This window comes from Scomber japonicus, chromosome 17 (assembly GCF_027409825.1).
Source record: "Scomber japonicus isolate fScoJap1 chromosome 17, fScoJap1.pri, whole genome shotgun sequence".
Classification (NCBI taxonomy): Eukaryota; Metazoa; Chordata; class Actinopteri; order Scombriformes; family Scombridae; genus Scomber; species Scomber japonicus.
Window position 1 is genome coordinate 23160854 of NC_070594.1, and position 21520 is coordinate 23182373.

The window sequence follows — 21520 nt, forward strand, 5'->3', positions numbered from 1 at the left end:
AAAACAAACAAAATACAACTAAGGCTAATCTCATTCAAACTACAATTAAAGCACATGAAAGTGACACTGAGCTTCTCATCTTTAACTCTCAGTAAGTATATTTCCAAAAAAGTTACACTGCTCCTTTAAAAGTTATCCAACAAGCTCTTTTTTAAAACAGGAGTTTGGTGTGACATTGTTTCTGCCCCGCCTAAGAGAGAATAACCATACTGGTGCTAGCCTCAAGTAAGTCACTTAACAGGAGCACAAACACAGTAACGGTCACACATACACACACACTCCGCCTCTCTTCTTCAGTCACTCAGAGAGTAAAGTAATCAGACACCAGCGTTTTTTTGTCTTCAGACCAAACTCGCAGTAGGAGCATCCTGTCCGCCGCTCCTCGCCATTTCTCAGACAGCTGTCGTCCTCGCCTTCACGTCTCTTTAGAGAATAATCGAAAAGTGCCAGTTTGTAAAAGTCACGCCCCCCCCTTCCCTTCCCACACTCCTCTCGCTCCCTCCCCCCCTGTGGTAAGACTGTGCTCTCGGTCCTTCGGGGGTCGACGATTGATAAGTATTCGATTTAGCGAGAGCTTTAACGGAACGGCCGGCGGCAGGTCGGAGCCTCCGGGGGAAAGCCGGGATGATGGAAGGAGGTAGGGAGGGAGGGATGGAGGAGGATGAGGGAGGAGGAGGGGGGAGGGGAGTCACACGGAGGGTCCAGCTTTGCTTCAGATGAACTACACAGTCTCCTCATTGTTGGTTAAAGATGAGAGAAAGGTCTGAGCTGCTCCAGCTGGACTTCCAGAGATATCCTCTCTTCAAGCAGATCCTAAAAAAAGAAAAGAAAAATCATGAGTGACTTTTCTTTTTTGCCAAAGAGGGAACAAAGAGACAGAAAGCATTTTTGGGTATAACCTTCATACCTTCAGCTGCTGCTGCAGTTCACTATTAAGTCGTGCCAACACTGTGTTTGTCTCCTTGTTTCTTCTGATTGAAGCTTGAATCGCCTTTTTGTCTTTTCCTACTGACCTGAGGACACACACACACACACACACACACACACGTCTTTCACACACAAATACAGATGCTAATGATGAACAAACTCATTAAACCAGCACCAGTTTCCTACCTGGGGATGGAAGGCTGAGTAGCCAGGACAGCAGCTATGACGTTTGATTTCTGAGGACCGTGCTGCTCGTCTTCTGGTCGTAGCTCATCTTCGGACTTCAACCTCCGACGCACAGGTTTCGGGGGAGGAGCTAGCGGGCCGGACGAGCCCTTCACCTGATGGGAACACAAAAACCACAAAACTGTCATATTTCTTTTATCCTTCATTTCAAGTCATCTGTGTGTGTGTGTTTTTTCAGAGGATGGTGACATACAGAGTTGACAGTGGTTGAAGTTCTTTCGTCTGCTTGGCTATCGCTCTTCACTGTTCTCAAAGGGCCGGCGCCCTCCGATGTCTTTTCCACCTGTGGACACAACAAGAAAAAGACATGACATGGTAAACTCTCAACTCTGCACTTAAATAACCCTCCAGACTACAACTTCTGACAGTCAGCTATAGAATGATGACTTTTGTGTGAAGAATTGGTGAGATTCATATGGGAGTTTAAAGGATAAGATCGGCAATTTTACTTATTGTCAACAAACCCAAAAATTTACTTGTTAAGTATTGTGTGAGTATTCTAAACCTGACACAGAAATCTGTCTTTGTCCAAGAAAAAGTCAAACTACTGCAATAGATAACATGCTCCTTCACCACAAAAAAAAATGGTCATGATAGCTTGTTCAGAAATGACTCCAAAGACCCCATCAGATTTGTTGAAGATAAGAAACATACAGAAAATCACATGCCAAATCCTTTAACTCCAAAATTCCAACATCATCACCAATGACTACCACCACCACACTTATTTTAGTGTCCAATGCACAACTGTTTTTGGCCTTTACATTATATTGCTACAGCTCATATTGTTTTAGTGAGATCACACGTTTAAAGTTACTGTATTGTGATCTAATCTTTAATTATGCTAAACCATAATGTCCTCAGTTGGTTTTCTTGATGGGAAAAAAAACCCTGTAATCCATTGCGTAACTATAATGGCCTTGAAGCTTAATGACATAATATTTTATCATCCCTTTATATTGCCAGATTTCTTTTCAATAGCCTTCAATCTCATCTGCTGAATGATAAATGGCAGAACATTTATCCCTATAATTTTATCCTAGCAAGAAATATGTGAACTATACAGCTGTAGGCCTGTGTGACTTGCCGAATTCAAAGCTGTAAATAAAACTCAGGTGCTAATGTAGCAGATTAGGATGCATAGCCCTCTGTTTCACTTTTCACAAAGCACTGATTGAATGATATGAATACTCAAAAGTAGAGGGGGAATATTGGACTTGTCTGGTTTGCAGAGTTATCAATAAATCAGTGAATGTTTGCCATCAACAGCTTAGAAGTAGAGGCAAACACTTCAGATAAGCACCTACCTGTCCGGGCTCGCTGTGTTTGTCAACCTCCGGCAGGCTGGAAGGCTGTTCGGATGCAGCGAAGGCCTGAAACTGACTGAAGTCAGCAAAATTGGGCTGCTGGGGGATCTGCTGGGGAGAGGTGGTGGTGAGGGCGGCGCCACCTCCAGGTGTGCCCTCAGTCTCTACACGATGCCCAGTATGTGGTGCCGATGTCTAAAAGGAGAGGACAGAGTAGACTGAAGGCCTTTAGACTGTCAAGATAATTCACTTTCAACTTTCTGTACCTGAATGCATCATTGGTGGGGGTTGACGAGTTGAGTGTGAATGTAAGATGACTTTAAAGCGCTGTTTCCTCTCTCACCTGTGTAGGGAGCGGTCGAGGAGGCACAGCCGGCGGGTAAGCTATCGTAGAGGGTTGCTGTTGTCCGGCGGCAGTTGCGGCGGAGAAGGTGCGGTTCATGTCCAGAGACGAGGAGCGGGAGTGAGAGGGGTGAGGCCGCGGCGGAGGGGGAGGCGGGGCTGTCACTTTCAGAGCTTCTGGAGACGCCCCCGACTGAGACCTGAACACAAATATTCATGTTTTTCAGATAGAGTACACATTTTTACACCACCTGTGAGCAATCAGAATGTGTGTTAATCCAAGTGGAAAGACAGTAAACGATACTATCTCTTTATCTATATCTACTGGAGATATGCTAATCAGGTGTTGAGATGTCTTACGTTCACCATGTGTCACAGCCAATCAATGTAATATGTATATATTCTGTAGGATTAGGAGGGAAACTGGTGCTCAGGTTACTTCCTATGTTGCTTTTTTGCTCCTTGTTCATCTAATGTCTCTTTCTCACTCATTTTTGTTTTGCGCACTCTTTTTTGTTTTGTGTTGCTCAAATGACATCAAACCACAGCCACTAACCTTTGTCTTGTGATTGGCTCCTGGTCTGAGGTGAAGGAGTCAGAGCTGCTGTAACCATCACCTTAATGGAGAAAGAAAACAAGCCTATTAAAACATGGTCAAAGTACATATATGTAAATAATTAATGACCCATCCACAAGTAGAAATACAGTATCAACATGATGACAACACTGAGTGGTTATTAAACTCATTGCAATTTATGACTCATCTGAAAAGAACAGCAAAACATTTCTTCTGACGTGTATAGCTCTAATAGACTAAATCTTTCTTTCTGTATCATGCTGCTAAATGTACTCAAGCAAATTCTTTCTTCCATTTTTTCCCTGTTTTTTTTAAAAGGGAGTTTTAACTTATTCAAAGCAAGGTGATAAGGACAAACGATCGTGTACAGTGTGCAGACTGTAAAGCCCACATGAGGCAAATCTCTTCATTTCTGACACTGGGTTATACAAATAAAACTGGCTTGATAACTTGTCGTGGTACCAATGTATTCACTTCAGGCATACTGATGAACATAAACCCAATTTACAATTTAAAGGGTTTTTTTGGAAAGTTTCTAAACAGCGTGCACATACGGAAGTAAATCTTGACTTCATCGTGAGTGCTCTTGTACATCAGCTCATTGTTTACTCACCTACAGTGTTGGCAGGTACAAACTTCATGGCTGCAGGTATGGTGGCTTCTTCGGAAAGTTCTGGAGGTTTGGCCAGCAGTGGACTGGTTGGGTGGTTGTGGTCTGAGGATTTGAGAAATAACAGGTAAGTCAAATACTGCAGCCAGTTATGTTAATTAACAATTTGCAAGTCATATTATCAGTGTGAACTCAAAGTATCTTCAGTTGCAGCTAATAAGCCTAAGCTCCAGCATATTAAAGATTAAAAAAAAAAAATCCTGCCTGATGTTTATGAATACTGACGACATGCTTCTGCCGTCATTACCTGTCAAGCACTGCAATGCAAACTCAGCAAAGGCACACATTGTTGTGAGCATCAACATGCGCTCCTGTACTGACTGTACTGTCAGACCAAACGTGCTTTCACATCTGTCCTCTGCTACACTGGTGGAGTCTCTTTCAGTGTGGTTTCTAAAGCAAGTTTTAAAGTGTTTTAAATCACACACACACATTTTCAAGCATCTTTCAACAACATCCCTAAAAACCAACGGATGAATCTCTGGAAAATCCTGATTTATGAGTTCATAGCTGTATACAAGAACAGTGACAGAAGGCGTTTGTCCAAACACACACAACGAGTGTGATTCATTTAGTTGTGAATGATGTGGACAGTCAGCCATGTGGCCAGAGGCTGTCTCACCGCTGCCAGTCCTCTTCAGCTCCATTTCCTGCATGTGGATCTTACTGGGCGTCATCCGGATGGGAACTGGGTGGACGATGGCGGTGTCCTGGAGGAAAGACATAGAGAGAGGGGGAAAAAAAGAGAGATGGGAAGTGAGACAGACAGATTGATGAAGGGAGATGGACAAGTTTCCCTAAAAGGAGGAGTGATTTGTGGTCCACAATAGGGCTGTAACTGTTGATTTATCGGTCGTTCATTTTCTCAATCGGAGCGAGACAATTTTGGCATTTTCTGTTAGAAATTCCTCAACTGATGAATTGACTAATCGTGTAAACCCTAACTCATCAGTTTACTTTGTCACATCTTGTCTGATACATAACAGCACTGCCTGGTGCATCAAATTCAAACACACTGAAGAATCACCTGAAGACACACCCTTTCATTAGCAGACATATATAATAGTGACATTGTGCAGTACTCTTATTGCTAAGTATTCTAATTGTAGTAGTAGATTGTGTCATATGTGGGCAGTGTTTTTAAATGATTTTAACAAGACAAGGCTCTAATGATGTTGTTGAACTGGTGAGCTGTTTTGTTGCAGCACATCTATGCGGTGGGAAAGTATCATAAACATCATTATGTGTTTATTTTACTGGCTGTTTACAAGCGGACAGAGTGACAAAACAAAAGAAAACAAAATTGAAAGAGGAGGTTCACTATAGTCACTATTGTGTATTATTGTTGATTCTGCCCGCTCAGACCTGATTAGATTTTTTTTTTCCCACGCTGGATTTCTGCCCAGAATTACAAAAGCAGGGAGAAGCAATTTCAAACAGTGGTAGTCAGTACTGCAGATTAACTGTGTGGTGCCGTTCCACAGTCATTTACTGCTGAGAGGAAAACAAAAGTCTGCCTGAGGGACAAATAAATAAAAACAACTACAATGATCCAACATCATCGCACTTTTTTTTTTACATCATGTACTTACATCATTGCCACTATATGGAAAGATTTATCTGTCACATTCTGCAAAGTGTACTATTGAAACGTGGATGTCACTGTAGGAAAAAAAAAGGTGATGTCCAATAGAAGCTAAGCCAGCCAAATCACAACACACACTTGCCACTGCTGATGCAGCGGACTGCACTTTGAAAGATCATCATGCATAGATAGAGTGACAGAGAGAGAGAGATAGATAGAGAGAGAGGGAGGGAGAGAGACAGAGAGAGAGAGATCCAGAGAGGGTTAATGTCTGTTCATTAATGGTGAAACCATGCATACTAAGTGATTGACTTACAGGGTCAGCTGGTGCAATGTTAGAGTCAAATTGGGTCAGAGTTTGTGAGCTGGAGGAGCGCTCGCTAAACGTCTCCCACTGCTGCAGGAGACAGACAGACAGTGAGAAAAAACATGTCAGTCAGCCAGTGCAGTGACATCACACATTTACATCATCAGTCCGAGCCGCTGTGCTGCCATGATGTGACGTCATCAGTCATCGGTGGTGGATGACTGCTGACCTGACATCATCATCATCATCATCATCAGCAGCAGCAGCAGCAGGCGTGGAAACAAAAAAACAAACATCCAGCAGCATCGCTGACTTTCATACAGAGCGGCAAGCTGCTGCCACCAGGAAGTGAGAGAAGAGGTGCTGAATTATCAGTAATTATGTTTGATAATGAAAAAGATGAAGTGGCAATCAAATCATGATGGATGGATGAAGAAAAAAAAACCAAAAGCAACTTAACCTTATTGAACCCTGAGCAATTAATTAAGATGAATCAAATGCAAACACAGCAAAAAGAAGAAAACAAAAACACACATGGAGCTCACAGTATGAGTGAAAATATAAATAGTGTGTGCGTGTGTGCGTTTGTGTGGTGTGGTGTGCATGTCGGAACCTCGCTGCTCTGGTTCATCTCTGGCCAGGCCTGGTTGAGTGAGGGCATGGAGGGAGACTTGTTGGGGGTGACCTCCACCGGGGAGGCCGAGTAACCGACGTCAGCAGTTGCCTCCGGGACTTCTGTGAACAAAACCATTAAACACAGGTTAACCAGAGAGTCCAAACACACATAATATGATACATGAACTGATAAATCTAACAATTACAAATGGATTTTTTCCCAGAAAGTAGTAATAATAAATAATCCTGTCTACTCAAATACAGTCATGCCCATAATGTTCAAGGATTTGACTAGAGCCCGACTGATACTGGACTTTTTGGAGCCGATACTGAAAATTCCAATATCAGCATATCGGCCAATAATCTGATATACATATGTTTTGCAATGATCTCTCAAATGTGGTTACCAAACATTTACATATTTGATAATTGATTATCGTTTCAGTCATTAAGCAAAAGAGTCAAAAAGGTGCTGGTTCCAGCTTCTCAAATGTAATGTGATATATGTGCTGTGAATGCCATTTTTTCACTATTTTGAATTAACTATTTGAATAAACTAAAGAATTAATGGACTAATTGAGAAAATAATCTGCAGATTAATCAATAATGAGAATCATATCTAGTTGCAGTCCAATTTGAAAAGAATGAATCTTGTTAAGGTTTAGTGCTGCTAGATAACATTTCCTCCTGTGAGTGATTTTCTGCTCAAATGACATCTAAAGTATATTAAAAGGTTTTCACCACTACTAAATACACACTTCTGTCACTGAATCAGCAAAGGAAGACAGCAAATGAATGTTCTTAAATATTTTCGATGTATTTAGAATGAAAGACAATTAAATAAGATTGATAGTACAGAGCTCAGTACAGAGTTGTCACTTCAGGACTGTTCTCTAATTCATAAACATGAAATACTAGCGCTGTGCTGTCAGTGAGAGCACCATCCATTCAGCTTAGTAACATTTTCTGTAAGTAGCTCATGAATAAAGCTGCAGTGTCAAAAAATGCCACTTGTTCTACAGAGGATAAAATACCTAAGTCAAACTTTTTTTGTTGTTGTTGGCATCCTCACAACATTTCAACGAAAAACAAACAAATAAGTATGTTCAATTTGACAATCCGTGACTAGGAATATTTACCTTTTTCCCATTTCAATGTCTGCTCTTCTTAAGAATTATTCATAATGTGTTAGAGATTCAGTCTACACCACGAATGAGCTTTTCTTTGCTTTTACAACATATCTAGAGTAAACAAGCTGGATGTTAAATAAGTCATATTTACATTTATAGTGTGAGCTAATGATTAGATGCCATATCAAAATGGGATCAGAAATGTATTGCCCACTGGAACTCTACATACTGAGAAGCAGGTTTTCTCTCCACAATGACATCACTGTTAGCTTACAGGTTTCATGAGACCTGAGGTGGGGAAAAAAAATGGAAAAAATCATAGAGAGAGAGAGTGGGTGAGGCAGCGTACCTGCTGAGTCATCCAGGTCAATCAGCTTTGGCATCAGGCTCTCAGGCAGCTTCTCTGGGAGGTCATAGCCATTCTTCCTGGCTACGACCAGGTGGAAGGCGGCACAGAACTCGTCCAGGGTCAGCGCTCCGTCTTTATCGAAGTCTGACAGCTCCCTTGAAACACACATTAGACAGTGAGTCTGCATTCCGGATAAAGCATAATGGGCATTCTGTCTTTATTCTCTCCTCTGTATTAACAGATGAGCTCCATGTTCATTATCAGTGCTGTTATAAACTGGTGATACTAGGAGCTACCAGTCCCGCTCAAAAACATGTTGCAACAACCAAAGTTGAAGCTCTCTCCTACACAAATCAACCTGATGGCAGACAGCCTGTGGTTGATAGGCAGTAATTAACTGTACAATGATCCAGGATCCATTTATTCCACTTCAAAACAATAGAAGGTTAGTAAATTAGGGTTTAACTTTATCAGACACCGAAACTCATTATCTTCAATTCATAATTTCAAGTTATTTATCAAGTAGAACCATAAATATTTAATGGTGACAACTTCTGAAATGCAAGAAATGTGAGCTTTTCTTCATTTTGAATTACATATGGAGATAGGTACGAAGTTTAATACATTAATAGCACTTTATTTTGAAAGAACCTCCTTTTGGGAGACTACAAAGTGTCTAAGTCTGTTTTGTTTTTCACTCCAAATGAATAAAGATGATCCTGACAGGTTCTTGCATAATGTCAAATGTACTATACTGGCTCTCCATATCTATATCTATATTTTATATTTATATATAGAAAGTGCTGAACTTTCAAAACAACAGTATCAGCAGAAAGCATAGACAGTAATTGTCAGAACAGCTATGACTCACCAAATATGTGACAGCTCTAAAATCGGTAGTTTTGATTTGGTGAAGAATTCTTTTGCTGCTGAACCTGCAACACACGAACAAGATGAAGATTAATAAATGACTTGGTTTTTCCAGCTGATGTTTTGTGTGTGTCTGTGCTTTTTTTGTATTTTTATTTGTATTTTCCTACCAGGTATAAAGCCGGTAAGGTCTGGCTGGATGGTTTTGAACTGGTTTATATAATACTGCCTCTGCTCGTCCGTGATCTTCCACGGGTCGTCGTAGCAACCGCTGGACTGTCGCTGGATCTCGTTAGTCGTCGCCGCCGAGGCCACCGTTCGTATCGTTGTGCTATCCTGTGAGAAGCGGCGTGGGACATTCACAGAAGGCTTTTAAGAAAGCGGCGTTGATTAAAAAGCAATACACAGGAGTAAGTAAAGCAGTTTATAATAAAACCCTGATTTACTTCAGTTTGGATTGTAAACAATTCAAACTGCAGAGAATGCTCATAAATTTGACTTTTATTGGCTTAAAAACTTCACATAATTAGAGGAAATATAGACAGAGGCTCCACATTATGCAAACATTAACTTTTAACATGTTTAGCTCGGTAAGAATTTAAAAACAAACAAGCGCCATGTCACAGAAGTTACTTGAGTTTGAGTCTTGCAGATAAAGCACTGATATGAAAGCGTTAGCTGACGTTTGAGGCACAGCTGTGGTTTGCACAATATGTCATGCTTCATGTGTGCAATGTAAGACGACGTTTTTTATCTGATCAAAGAAGTTGATGAACCAGAGACGGACTCATAATGTCGTGCACAGTCATGCTCGTAACTTGTTCATCTATACTCACTTCTAATTGTATTATCTCCTCTTGATCACTGGGTGGAAATGTGTTCCTCAGCAACATCATATGTTTGTGATGGGTTTACAACCACAGAGCCTGTTTCTGCCATGTGATTAGCTGTTTGTTCCGCAATCAGTAGTCTGTATTTTATGTCTCTATGTGGATTGAGCAAAGAAAGATTCTACTATTTTAACTGAAAATTACGCATCAGCATTTTTAGTTTGATTCAACGAGTCCAGATTTTGCTAACCATACTAAAGAATTTGAAGCTAACGGCATTTTTTTAAACCATAATTAGTTTTCTCCGGTGTAAATCAGTTGATGAGTTGGTAAACTTGGGTGTTTTCTCCTTGGTGCGGTTTCTTTTCTCACACACACAGAAATCCAATTGAACCAAAATGCATCACTACAAACTATGTAAGAACATTCACTCCTCTCATTGGCCAGATGTTTCTATGGTGGGAAGGTAAACACAGTGAGAAGGTCTTAAAGAAGGTTAGATTTTGGCCAAATGCAATGATTCGCTGCACTAATCATATCAATCAAACTTTAATTATATAGCAGGTAAATGTAGTTCAAAGTAAAATTAAATAAAAAAGAAAGTTTAATATTAGTTAGTCTAAAAAATAGGTTAAAAAGGATTTAAAAGACTTGATAAATTGATAAGAAAATATAAACATAGAATAATAGTAATTATAAAATAACATAAAATAAAGTAGAAACACAATTATAAAACAACATTAAAATAAATCAAATAAAAATAGAATAAAAAGACTATAAATCATTCTTACTCAAAAGCCAGGCTGAACAGGTAGGTTTGGAGTTTACACTTCCAGCTGTTCTCAGATCCTCAGGCAGACTGTTCCAACATAGCATAATAGCTAAAAGTCGTCTCACCATAGGTTTTAGTTTTGCACTTTGGAACAAAGTCAGACCTCAATTCATTCTCTGGCTTAGTGCAAACTTGCAGAGTACACCTAGTAGTTGGGTCAGATCGAGGTCAGATCACATTTCTGCCACAAACAAACCGCTCCAGAGTTTGTTTCTGCTGTGGTTGTTTTGGTCCTCACCAGAGTACGATTGCTGTGTTCAGACCTGCCTAAAACCAAACGCACCAGAGCGAGTCCAATTCAACCGGATTCAGGTCTAAAAACGCTGCAGTAAGTGAGTTCCCCACAAAATATAAGAGAAGTGGTTTATTAGGGATAATCAGTACTTTTAAGTGGCCCTAAAAGTGAGATCGTAAAGCGAAGGCAAGGCTGCCTCACCTGTACTGACGAGGGGTGCATTGCTGGGAGCGTGCTAGATGGCGGGGTGTCTGCTGTGAAACTGACCCAACTTTCCTGTCCTGGTAGAGGGGGCGAGTGCGATGGCCACATCCCGTCACCGGACACTGGAGCTGGAAGGAGGACAGGGACAGTCAATCATACAGTAATGTGCCATAACACAAGTAAAAGAAATGAATATGTTCTAAGTGTTATTAGGAGGAGATTACAGAGATTTTTTTTTTGCAATATTTAAACCGCACCTAGAATTGAATTGAGCAAACGTCCTTTGCAGTATGTATAAGCTGCACATAGCAACTTCTGTTCAATGTCTGTTGTGTTTGTTTTTTTATTATGCCAGTTATTGCTACTACCATTAGTGGTTTACTGAAGTGTAACCCTGCATTCTCCTTGCAATAATCCCCAAAGTGTTGTAGATAATATGTTTTCCTCTAAAAAGTTGATCATTTTTTCAATTACACTCTCTCAAAAAAAGAGGCCAAACATCATTCATCTTGAGGCGTCTTGCTATTGGCTTTAATTCCTAAAAAGATCCTCCTGAAATGAATGTTATTAAGGAACAACTATTACTCAGCAACATGTCAGAGGGTGTTACCCGTTTGTGGTTCTCTGAACTGCGTCCAGACAGCTCCGGTCGCGGCCACTACCGTCTGTCTGTCTACGTTCCCTCCGCTGTGCTGCCGTTTGTGTTTCCTCCAGGAGTGAGGGGAGGTGGGGGGCGACTGGTGAGGGGAGACCACCGGGGACGTCGGCTCGGGCTGCTAAACAGAATCAAAACACGCAAAATATGTATGCAGATTAGTTTTTAGAAAGAGTGTAAACAAGAGGAGATTTTAAAAATAATAGATGTCTTAACAATTTCAAATCTTCAACTGACACACATTTTAATCATCTGAGACAAATAAAGCCAATAAATCCATTAAGTTTTATAACAATCTCTTATCATGCAGCTTGTGAATTAAAAAAAAAACATAATTTCACAATAAATACAACAGACTCAAGGGAGACGTCTGCATACATAACTGACAACACGCTGTTGATGACAAGTCAGCAGCAGCAAACTTCAGAGAGTAATCTGAGCTACAAGCAATGAAACACAAACAGGAAAAAACACAGGAAACGCAGCAAGTATTCCGACAGCATTATCTCGAGTAACTGCTGCCTCCAGCTGTCTGAGGAAATAAAACCTGATAATAGAAAACACATATTTAATGCAGTTATTGCAGAAGTAATTGTGGAAAAATAAAGGATATTTGTATTCATTAATCTACCCTAAGATTAACTCTATATCTTTATTAATACTATAAATGTATGTATATAATGGTTTTTGTTACATAAGTCAAGAATAAATCAGCTGTTTTTAAGTAGACTCCTGCACACACCTGTGTTTCTATGCTGGGTGCCAGGGGCTGGATGACCTCGTGGACAGGAAGCGTGGTGGTTGGAGGGGGACCTTTCTTGTTCTGGAGACCCCTGCCTGGCGGTCTGGGTATTACTGCGGTGGCAGAGGCTGGGTACATCCCTTGATTGTCCGCGTCCTGGTAGAGAGCGGCGTGCCTCGCCTCGGCCTCGTTCTTCCCCACCACGAACCTGGGCAGCGGCAGGTCCTTAACTGGTGAAACAGGAATACATTCACAGGATTAGAGGAAATGATTTCTTTGGTTTTCTCTCACCTTGCATCACCTGCTTTTAGTTCCCTACGTAGAGTAGTGGGACTCTGGGTCCGGCAGCCCAGATTTCCCCTATCTTTTTCTTCTGTTGGTCGGGCCTCCAGACTCCCATAGTTGTGGTTAACTTGTGGTAAAATCTCTGACCTTTAAAACTAATTCTCAGGTATGGCGTCCTCTTTATATATTGCTGGTCACAAGGTTGAGCCATAAGTTTCTTTGTCGTAGCTGTAACATATTTGGGGATTCATCAAACACACTGTTCTGAGCATGTGGAGGTTCGGTGATGTGGTTTCACAACTTTTGGGACTACGGTCACTTGAGTTTGTGGTGGTATCCGGCCTGTTTCAGGTGGTGCTTTTCATGTTCTCACTTAGTCTGTGCATGTTACTTTGTTTTGCTTTAACAGTTTGTTTGCATAGTAGTCCCTTGACAATATCTTGGGTGTTTTGGGTGTCGCCATAACACTTTCATTGCATTGGTGTGTGTCTTGGTGCGTATAATATCACAGTAGTGTTTTATTTTTGGAATATTATATCACCTATATAGCAGCGTTGCGTATGGGGTGTTGTCCTTAGTCATAGGTTCATAGATTTCCTGCTTTTTGGTTGTCAAGAGTTGCTTTTTTAGTAACTGATCCTAAATCGACTGGTTTGCTCTACAATAGTTTCATTTGGAGGATTTTCTTAGTAGCCCAACTCATGACAAGTTGGAAGGAGGTACTAAAGAAAACCTTTGCTAATTGCTGAAAGTTTTGACATTTCAATCAGCAGGCAAGGCAAGAAACAACTGATAAAGAACCAGGTGCTTCTTTGGTGTGGCAAGGACTGTTGCCAGGTGGTGTGGGCGTGCTAGGTGTGGTTATTTCTCCTTAAATCTCCAGAGGCGGATCTTGCCGCACAGGTGAGGCTGAATTAGAGTTGCGTTGGTTATATCTAAAGGAGTAGGAAGTTGATCTTGAGGTAAGAAAGTTTAAAGAAGAGACTAAGCATGTTATATTTGGGGGAAATGGAACTGTGTCTCTGCAGGATCCTCAGCTTTCATCTCATCAATCACCTGTTTCTGATATCAGCAGGAGTATTCACCATGTTCCAATTTTTCATGAGAAGAACGTTGTTGTTCTGTCTAAAGCAGTGGTACCGAAGAAGTAACAGAACTCGGAAAGAACAACAAAGCTTGATTCTCACTTAGCTCGCTTGCCTGATGCTCAGCGTGCAGACATTGGAGTTGATTTAGTCACACAAGCCTCTGTTTTCTGATGTAGCTCCATGCACGGCAGTTTTGCAACATGATATTGATGTAAGTGACTCACACCGGTTAAACAGCATGCACATCATGTTAATCCTGACAGTTTATGTCGCTTTAGAAGAGGGGTTGGGGACAAGATTACTGAGCCCAGTTTGAGCTAGCAGAGTTCTCCCTGTCTCTTGGTTGACAAGTGTGATAAATCTGTACTGATTTTCAAAAAATGAAAGACGTGCCGACACCTGACACTTATCCTTTGCCTAGGATGGAGGACTGTGTTGATGATCGTGCTGGCAGTGCCTCACATATAAGCACACTTGATTTGCTTGAATGGTACTGGCAAGTCCTGTTAACTGACCATGCTAAAGCTGATGATGACTTCTTACAATACACAGTGATGGCCTTCGGGATGTACAATGCGTCCGCTACATTTCAAAGGTTGGTTGATATTGTACTGTCTGGCCTCTCGGTGTGAAGTCTATTGAGATGACTTGGTAATACTGGTTCCAGATGATACCTGCGCTGCTTGCGTGGATTGACTGGCTTTTAAAGGGTGTTTTGCAAAAACGTCTCTAAAGTTGCAGCAGCATTTACTGACCTATTAAAGCCCAAAACTTTAGTTCTTGTGATCTGACAGTTGTCAACATGCTTTACAGCAGATTAAAGCCCTGCTGACTAAAGCTCCTGTGACTGCTGCGACTAACTTTGATCAGCCATTTAAACTGGCAATTGAGCTGTTTTGCTTCAGGATGGTGCTGATGGAGTAGAACACCCAGTGTCCCACTTCTCCAAACGTTCAAACCTAATCAGAGTGCTTACTCTACAACTGAAAAAGAGGCCCTCGCTATGGTTCTATCTTTGGACCATTTTGAGGCAAACAGCAGGTCATCTAATGTTTCTGTCATGATTTATACTGATAATAACATGCTTTTGTGCTTTTAGCAAAGGATGTGTCATACATACCTTAGCTGGTGAGACAGGAAGTCATTCACAGGATTAGAGGAAATATTTCTTTGTTTTTTTTGCTGATGAGTTAACTTTTTGGGAGGGTTAAAAAGGCAAACAACAAAATGGACACAACAATGCCAGGTTCAGCACTGAAAGTAAAACTAAAAGTCCACACTGCTATCATGAACAGCACTGGACATAAATAAATAATCGAATAGGAATGTAGTGGTCAACTTATACTGATGTAGGTGAGGCAATCAGAACAATTACAACTGAGAAAAGCTACTGAGCTCATCAAATGGATGTACTAAAATGCATATAAACCCCACTGAGACATATCTGAATAAATTACCTAAAAGTTTCAGGCGCCTACAGAGTAAAATGATCCAATGTGTGGTAGACCAACAGAACTACATGAACGCAGCAGAAACACAGGACCAGCGTGTGCTATGAAGAAAGCACAAAAGGAACTGAATAAATATTACATTCATATTTTGAATGCGAAACAGTTTCTCTGGATGCTGACTGTTCACCTTTGAAAGCTTTGGCTCCTGAGATGGTTTTTGAATAAAAGAAAGAAAAAAAAAACAGAAGACAAAACAACTTTCTAGTCAACATCCCTGCATGATCAAGGTGACCTCCAGCTCTCCAACAGCACAACATTTAAACCAAATTGCATCTCAGCTGCAGCCTGAAGTATAAACCTAATTTATTACATCCACTGCTGAGACAGCATTCACTCTCGCCTAGACTTTCAGGTTTTTTTATTCAATGTAATGACCATCACATTGTACATCATGTCCATTTTGCTTTGAGGAAGTGGCCTTGGTGCTTCCTTATATTGTTTATCAAATTATGAAATCATTTCAGCAACTTCATGTTGCAATATTTCAAGCCAAAACAAGTAGCTTGTGCTTTTCTGAGAGAAGTCGCCCACAGAAAAACACAACTTTGCAGTCAGACCCTTAAGGGCTTACACTACACACTGTATTTAGCTTGGTTAAATAGAAACCAGTTGAAACAAGCTCTTAATAACAGTAACATAGTAACACAAATGTTACTGCAACCAAAAATGTGCTGTCAAATATATTACGCTTTACGCTCCACCTATTCAAATGGTGTTTGGCGGGCCACATCCAGGCCATGAGCGGTCGCCGAGTGGCCCAATAAACTTGATATAAAATGATTTGTTAACAGTAGTGTGATTGTGTAGCCTAAATAGTTACAGCACTGTGGCTGTGCTATAAAACCTAGAATCAATCAGGAAATAAAATCAGCATGAGAATCATATTCGACCTGTCACTACAGGAACTGCTGATGTGGGTCACGCATGCGCAAGCTGGTCTGCCATCTTGGACAGTCAGGTCCGACAACACCACTTGGACAAACCACATACCCAGATCTCATTAGGTAACACAGACTGCTTTCTTTAGAGTTTGAAAGTAAAAGATCTTCTCAATTGCTCCTTTCTTCCTGTTCCATGAGCATCTCAAAATATTAAGCTATCAATATTTTTGCCAACCTGGATACTTGATTCTGAAGTAAGAAAAAGCTTTTTAAAAAAAAAGGTGCCGAAGAATGATGAGGTTTAACTCACCCGAGTTGAGGCTTTCCACCCTCAAGGGCAGCCCGGACTGGGCGATGGCAATGAGCTTCAGAGCGATGTAGAACTGGCTCCGCCCAAAGTGACCCAGCCGAGTGGCTCCACATAGCTCTGTGATCTAAACCCACACACACACACACGAGGACAAGAAAGAGAGGAAAGAACAGTTAACAACATTGTATTCATGTGAAACTCTGATGTTGAGCATTAGTGAAGATTTAGTCTTCACTCTGACAAATAATGGAAGACGGAGAGACACGGAGGACGGAGGGATGTGGACGAATTAAACAAGACAATAAATATAGGCTTTTCTTTAACAGTAGGCTGAACGACTGATCTGTTCTAACTTTCTTCACCAAATCTATTTCACACCATATAAACCTGAGTTATTAAATATGTCTTTTAGGTGTGCTATGGGGGGGGGGCTCTTTTTGTATTGCACCCGGTAGAAACTCTAGTACGACTTCTGTGGCAGAATGACAAAACTTACAGGATTGAACTTCCCATTGGATCCACAAATTTGCTTATTGGGGAATCTTACAACCAGTAGCGCACATTTAGTGTACAGCAATAATAAGGACGTTTGATTCCCCGTCTCCTTATAGTTAGCTGGATTCTGGAAATGAATAGTTGTAGATGACATATACTCTTAGTCATTAATACATCACCTTTCTAACCTCTACAGACACCTTGCCAAGACTTCTATCAGATTGAATATAAAAATGTTATCAGAATTGTTACACCACTAGTCATCTGAATCAGTCAGGATTGTTTACATTATATCATGTCTTTTTATGCTGTATATATTTGTATATTAATCATTTATTTACTCTTACTTGAGTAAGGTCCTCTTTCAGTTTGGATGTAGGTGGGAAAGGGAGGGGATTTGAAATTGTTTGTGTGAGTTCATCTGTGTATTTTGTGTCTTATGTCAATTCTAAAATTAGAAGATCATATGCCTAAAAAGAAAAAAATCCCCAATCAGCTAAACTGTTTTCTTATTGTTGCACACTAGCAACACTGTAACTCTTCTGCATATTTTGCTCTAAAGTTCTCCTTCTTCTTCTAAATGTGATGCCGCAAAACAGGCACAAGCAACAGTCTCATTTATTCTGTTTGTTGGCAGATGTTCAGCGGGTCTCACCAGTAATAAGCCTGATTATCTGATATTTTGCTGTACTCGACATCATGCTGAGCGAGCTTAGTCCAACGTGGTAGGTGAGGCGGTACGGGGGAACGTACAAATTGTTCGGAAAAAGGTACGCGTAAGTTCAAGTGAGGGTATAGAAGTGTGTTTGAGTGAATAAGACCAATAAATAACCCCCAGGGGGAAGGAGTTGAACTTCATAACATTAGGATGACTTCTCAAGTGCCACAAGACCAACAGCCCGCCACAGCTGACTGATCCCTTTCCTGCTGACAAAGGACTTATTCTGAGTGTGTGTGGACACAAAGCACCCGTCACTTTACTCGGCCTGTTACGACATGACACTGGCCGTGCGTGTCTCACAGGCCGTCCTCAGTGTTCGGCGTGCATTTTGAAAGTGGAGGGATTACAACACTGCTTAATTCTTCCTCCACCACCACACAAGCTCCCCTTGTTGACCTTGAAAAGGATGCTGACTCACAAACTGCAAATATTGGCCTGCCGAGAGACCAGGAGTCGCAAGAATGGGGCTGCTGCCGATTACCAGGCGACTGACGAGCTCAACAGTTAGAAGACAGAACAGGAAAGAAAGGGTGGGTTGGATGCTATGATAATGTGGTGTGACCACAATAATAAACATAGCAATCTAGGGCAGCAATTAACAGTTATTTTCATTATCAAATCACCCAATGATTATTTACTCAATGAGTCAATTAGTTGTTTAGTCTATAAAGTGTCAGAAAATGGTGGAAAATGTTGATAGGTGTTTCCCCGAAGCTCACATAAAGTCAAATGTAATGTTCCACCACCCACAGATCATCAATTAACTATAATAGAAGAGTAAAGACACCAGAATGAATAACATTTAAGAAGCTTGAACAACATTTTCTTCTTAAACACTGACCTGAAACGATTAATCGATTACCAAAATCGTTGGCGACTAATCGATTAATCATTGCAGCTCTACAGCAATCTGACAAAGAAGCACAGCACGTGTTTGGTTCAACATATAGTTACAGGGCTTGTGAAATAAATAAGAACCCAATCAGACATGGAGATTTTTTTTTTCAAAGAGGCATATCAAGTGTGGTGGTAACTTGTGAATGGCAGACTGACAAGTGGACACTGCAACACTGGGGGTCTTGCAGTTCAACCCAGCGGCGAAATAAAACAGCAGATGTTGATTGAATCGGAAGACAGGAAAGAGTGGGCAGTGAGCTTGAAGCAAAAGGGCAAGATTGGCGATTTGATTGTGTAACAACTTGTGCACATCAGACACACGCCAACAAAAGATGAGGAGAAAACATGTCAGCTCGTGTGATGTGTATAAGACCTCCAAATAAGAGTGTAAACGTGCAGCTAAGGTGAACTAAGTGACTGTCTTTTAGGCTGAGGAAGCTAACACTAGCCAGAAGAAGGTGTGTCTCTCTTGCTGCGCAGCGTTGCTAACCACCACAGCTATAACCGTCTAGCTTTTACTGACTGACAGGTCAAGCTCTGACAGCCGGGTTAAGTCTTGTACAACACACGCACACACACACGGCTACGTACCAAACCATAACAGTTTAAAGCTGGCAGCCCGTGTCGCTAGCTTACCTGCAGGACAACTTCGCTGGGTAGCTGGGCCGCCCGGAAAAGGTCAAGAACTCTCCCGTTGGACGCCACTTTCTTGGTGTTGTCCGTGTCGCAGTAAACGAACAAATCCGAGTAATATTTCTGCTCGATATCAGTCAACGTTAGACTTTCCATTGTGGCACCAGTCGAACCTTAAAAAGCGGACTAGTTGGCTGTTGATTAGCGCCCGTAAGCCAATGGCTGGGGCAGGATCCAAAAAATGGGCGAGACTTCAGGATCCCAACTTAGCACAAGCTAACGCTAGCAGCAACAATGTTCGCCGCGTCGAAGTGGCGTCGTCTGCTCCCCTCTTCTCGGTAAAAAGCACTAAAGAGAGCTGAATAACCATGTAGCGAGTCGAATAAGGAATGCTTTCACACAGTTATTTACTTGAGTGAACTTGTTGGGCCAGCCAAGCCAAGTAAGTTAGCCAACAGCTGGCTAAGTAGTGCAGCGAGCTAACAGCTACCTTGAATCAAAGTCAGCGGCACTAACGTTAGGCTAACTAGTGCGTCCGCCTCTTCTGCCCGGATCTACCGCGAGAATCTCACGTTAAGACGCGTCTGCTCCCGTTAATTCCGTGATGGGGGACGGCGCTTCTGCGTTTGGCTACAGACGGATTCCTCTGCGGGGCCGCTACAAGTAAAGTTTCAGGGTCTTCGGGTTCCTTCCTCTAGTAATCATAGCCGCCATTCCTACAGCCGCCGTCAAGCCACCGAGTTGACAGAAGACTTCCGGTGGGGTTTTCCAAATTTGACTGTTTTGGCAAAAATTAAATGAAATGACTCAAGAGACATTTTCACGGGGTGTCTTCCTCTAAGGCTTGCAACCAGGTCAAGTCCCTGATCTTTTTTCACACCAACCTCCTCCACACAGGCATTAAGACATATTAAAAAACAGAATTGGCCAAATTTGACTCTGGTTTTGTGGCTGTCAATATACACATCAATATTCAAAATGTCAAAGAATGACTAGCCTATATAGCTGAAACAGTTTCTGTGGACATTAAACTCACAATACTTTGCTTGAAACAATAATGTGTGTCTGGTGTGGTTTTTCCACATTAGAAGTATGATTTCCACAATAAAATCCTTAAAATTACATTTCCTCCCTCCTTAAAATTAATGTCATTATCTCTGAATATGCAAATACATTTTATTTAAGAAGTTTAATTACTGGACACAAAATGTCTCCTACTTCATTGTAAAGTCCATTCTTAGTGTATGAATATTGGAGGCTTCAAGTTTCAACATCACTATACGTTCAACATAAACAATTATGTTGAATATTCAATCAGGTTGGCTCCACATTAATTTTGATGTCACAAATCATGCTTGTAGTCCCATCCCTAAAAACTCAGATTTAAGTTCAGCACAGAGAAACATTCCTTTTTCAATAGATGAATTTGAAAAATGTCTTTTAGTGTCAAACTCTGTACATACATTCTGCAAGGTGACACTTAAACATCCAACTGTAGGAACATGAAGGAAAACACATTTTTGACACTGATGACCCTCATTAGCCAAAGGTATCATATCTACAAGTGTTGAAAGAGTTTTGACTTCTGGTGTTCCCAGACTTTCAGGGCCCCCCCCATATTCACTATCCACATAGTTTGTGATCATTTGACTGAATGGAGATGTGTCTGGTATGAGGTCTTTCAGGATGGTTCTGCATTGTTGTCTTGCCTGCAAGATTCAAGATGCTGAAGAAGTTTTATAGTCACATGCACAGCAACACAGCAGATGGCAACACTGAGGGCAGTGAAATTTGGCGTCTTCAAGCTCTAGCTCCAATTAGAGTATATGATCAAATATTTATAATTATAAAAAGGGGGTGGGGGAGATACGAGAGAGACAAGTTAATATATATACAAATACACATTGTATTGTCCATTGCTGCACAGGTGCTGTGTTGTACATGGGCGATAAATAGATTAACAGTGTCACCTGTAATGTCTTGCAGAGAAGCCTTGTGTCAAAATTCACATGCTGCATATTGGTAAATAAAATACTGTATGTTCAATCATATTATTACCTGCATGGGTTTGATTGGGTCAATTGGAAAGAGATTATTAGACATTTATCGTTTATTAGGTTGCTCATTCATTGTTGCATAGGTAATAACTACTCTTCCTGGGGCCTATTTTCATTGGTGGCCAGAGCCTAGCAGGTGATTTTATGAGGCATAATAAAGACACATTTTGCAGGGATTCATCATCACCTGTATCCCTCTAAATGTTCAAATGTTATTTA

The 21520-nt window shown here is 41.1% G+C and overlaps 1 protein-coding gene across 3 annotated transcripts; it reads right to left on the reverse strand.

Moving 5' to 3' along the window:
- Positions 1 to 487: 487 nt before the first annotated feature.
- reps1 (RALBP1 associated Eps domain containing 1) lies at positions 488 to 20024 on the reverse strand. Of its 3 annotated transcripts, none has more exons than XM_053336931.1 (19): positions 19248 to 20024; positions 16499 to 16622; positions 12424 to 12653; positions 11637 to 11799; positions 11024 to 11154; positions 9096 to 9261; positions 8927 to 8990; positions 8056 to 8210; positions 6575 to 6696; positions 5971 to 6051; positions 4692 to 4779; positions 4013 to 4114; positions 3379 to 3439; positions 2824 to 3022; positions 2481 to 2675; positions 1367 to 1456; positions 1114 to 1268; positions 908 to 1013; positions 488 to 813 (listed from the first exon to the last, which is right to left on the reverse strand). In XM_053336931.1, exons 1-19 carry the CDS (start codon positions 19398 to 19400, stop codon positions 745 to 747), a joined length of 2454 nt encoding a protein of 817 aa, XP_053192906.1. In that variant the 5' UTR covers positions 19401 to 20024; the 3' UTR covers positions 488 to 744. The 3 variants fall into 3 exon arrangements, with proteins under 3 accessions (XP_053192906.1, XP_053192907.1, XP_053192905.1); XM_053336932.1 differs by having other exon boundaries at positions 11090 to 11154; positions 11637 to 11802; XM_053336930.1 differs by having other exon boundaries at positions 11637 to 11802.
- Between the last annotated feature and the right edge of the window lie 1496 nt (positions 20025 to 21520).

What these genes read in the sequence shown, in the direction of transcription:
- reps1 (XM_053336930.1), bottom strand. Translation starts at nt 19,400, where the DNA reads ATGGAAAGTCTAACGTTGACTGATATCGAGCAGAAATATTACTCGGAT. An exon ending in AGATGAACCAGAGCAGCGAG is followed by an intron (nt 6,052 to 6,574) that starts GTTCCGACATGC and finishes TGTCTCCTGCAG; the next exon opens with CAGTGGGAGACGTTTAGCGA. An exon ending in AACTGCAGCAGCAGCTGAAG is followed by an intron (nt 814 to 907) that starts GTATGAAGGTTA and finishes TTCTTTTTTTAG; the next exon opens with GATCTGCTTGAAGAGAGGAT.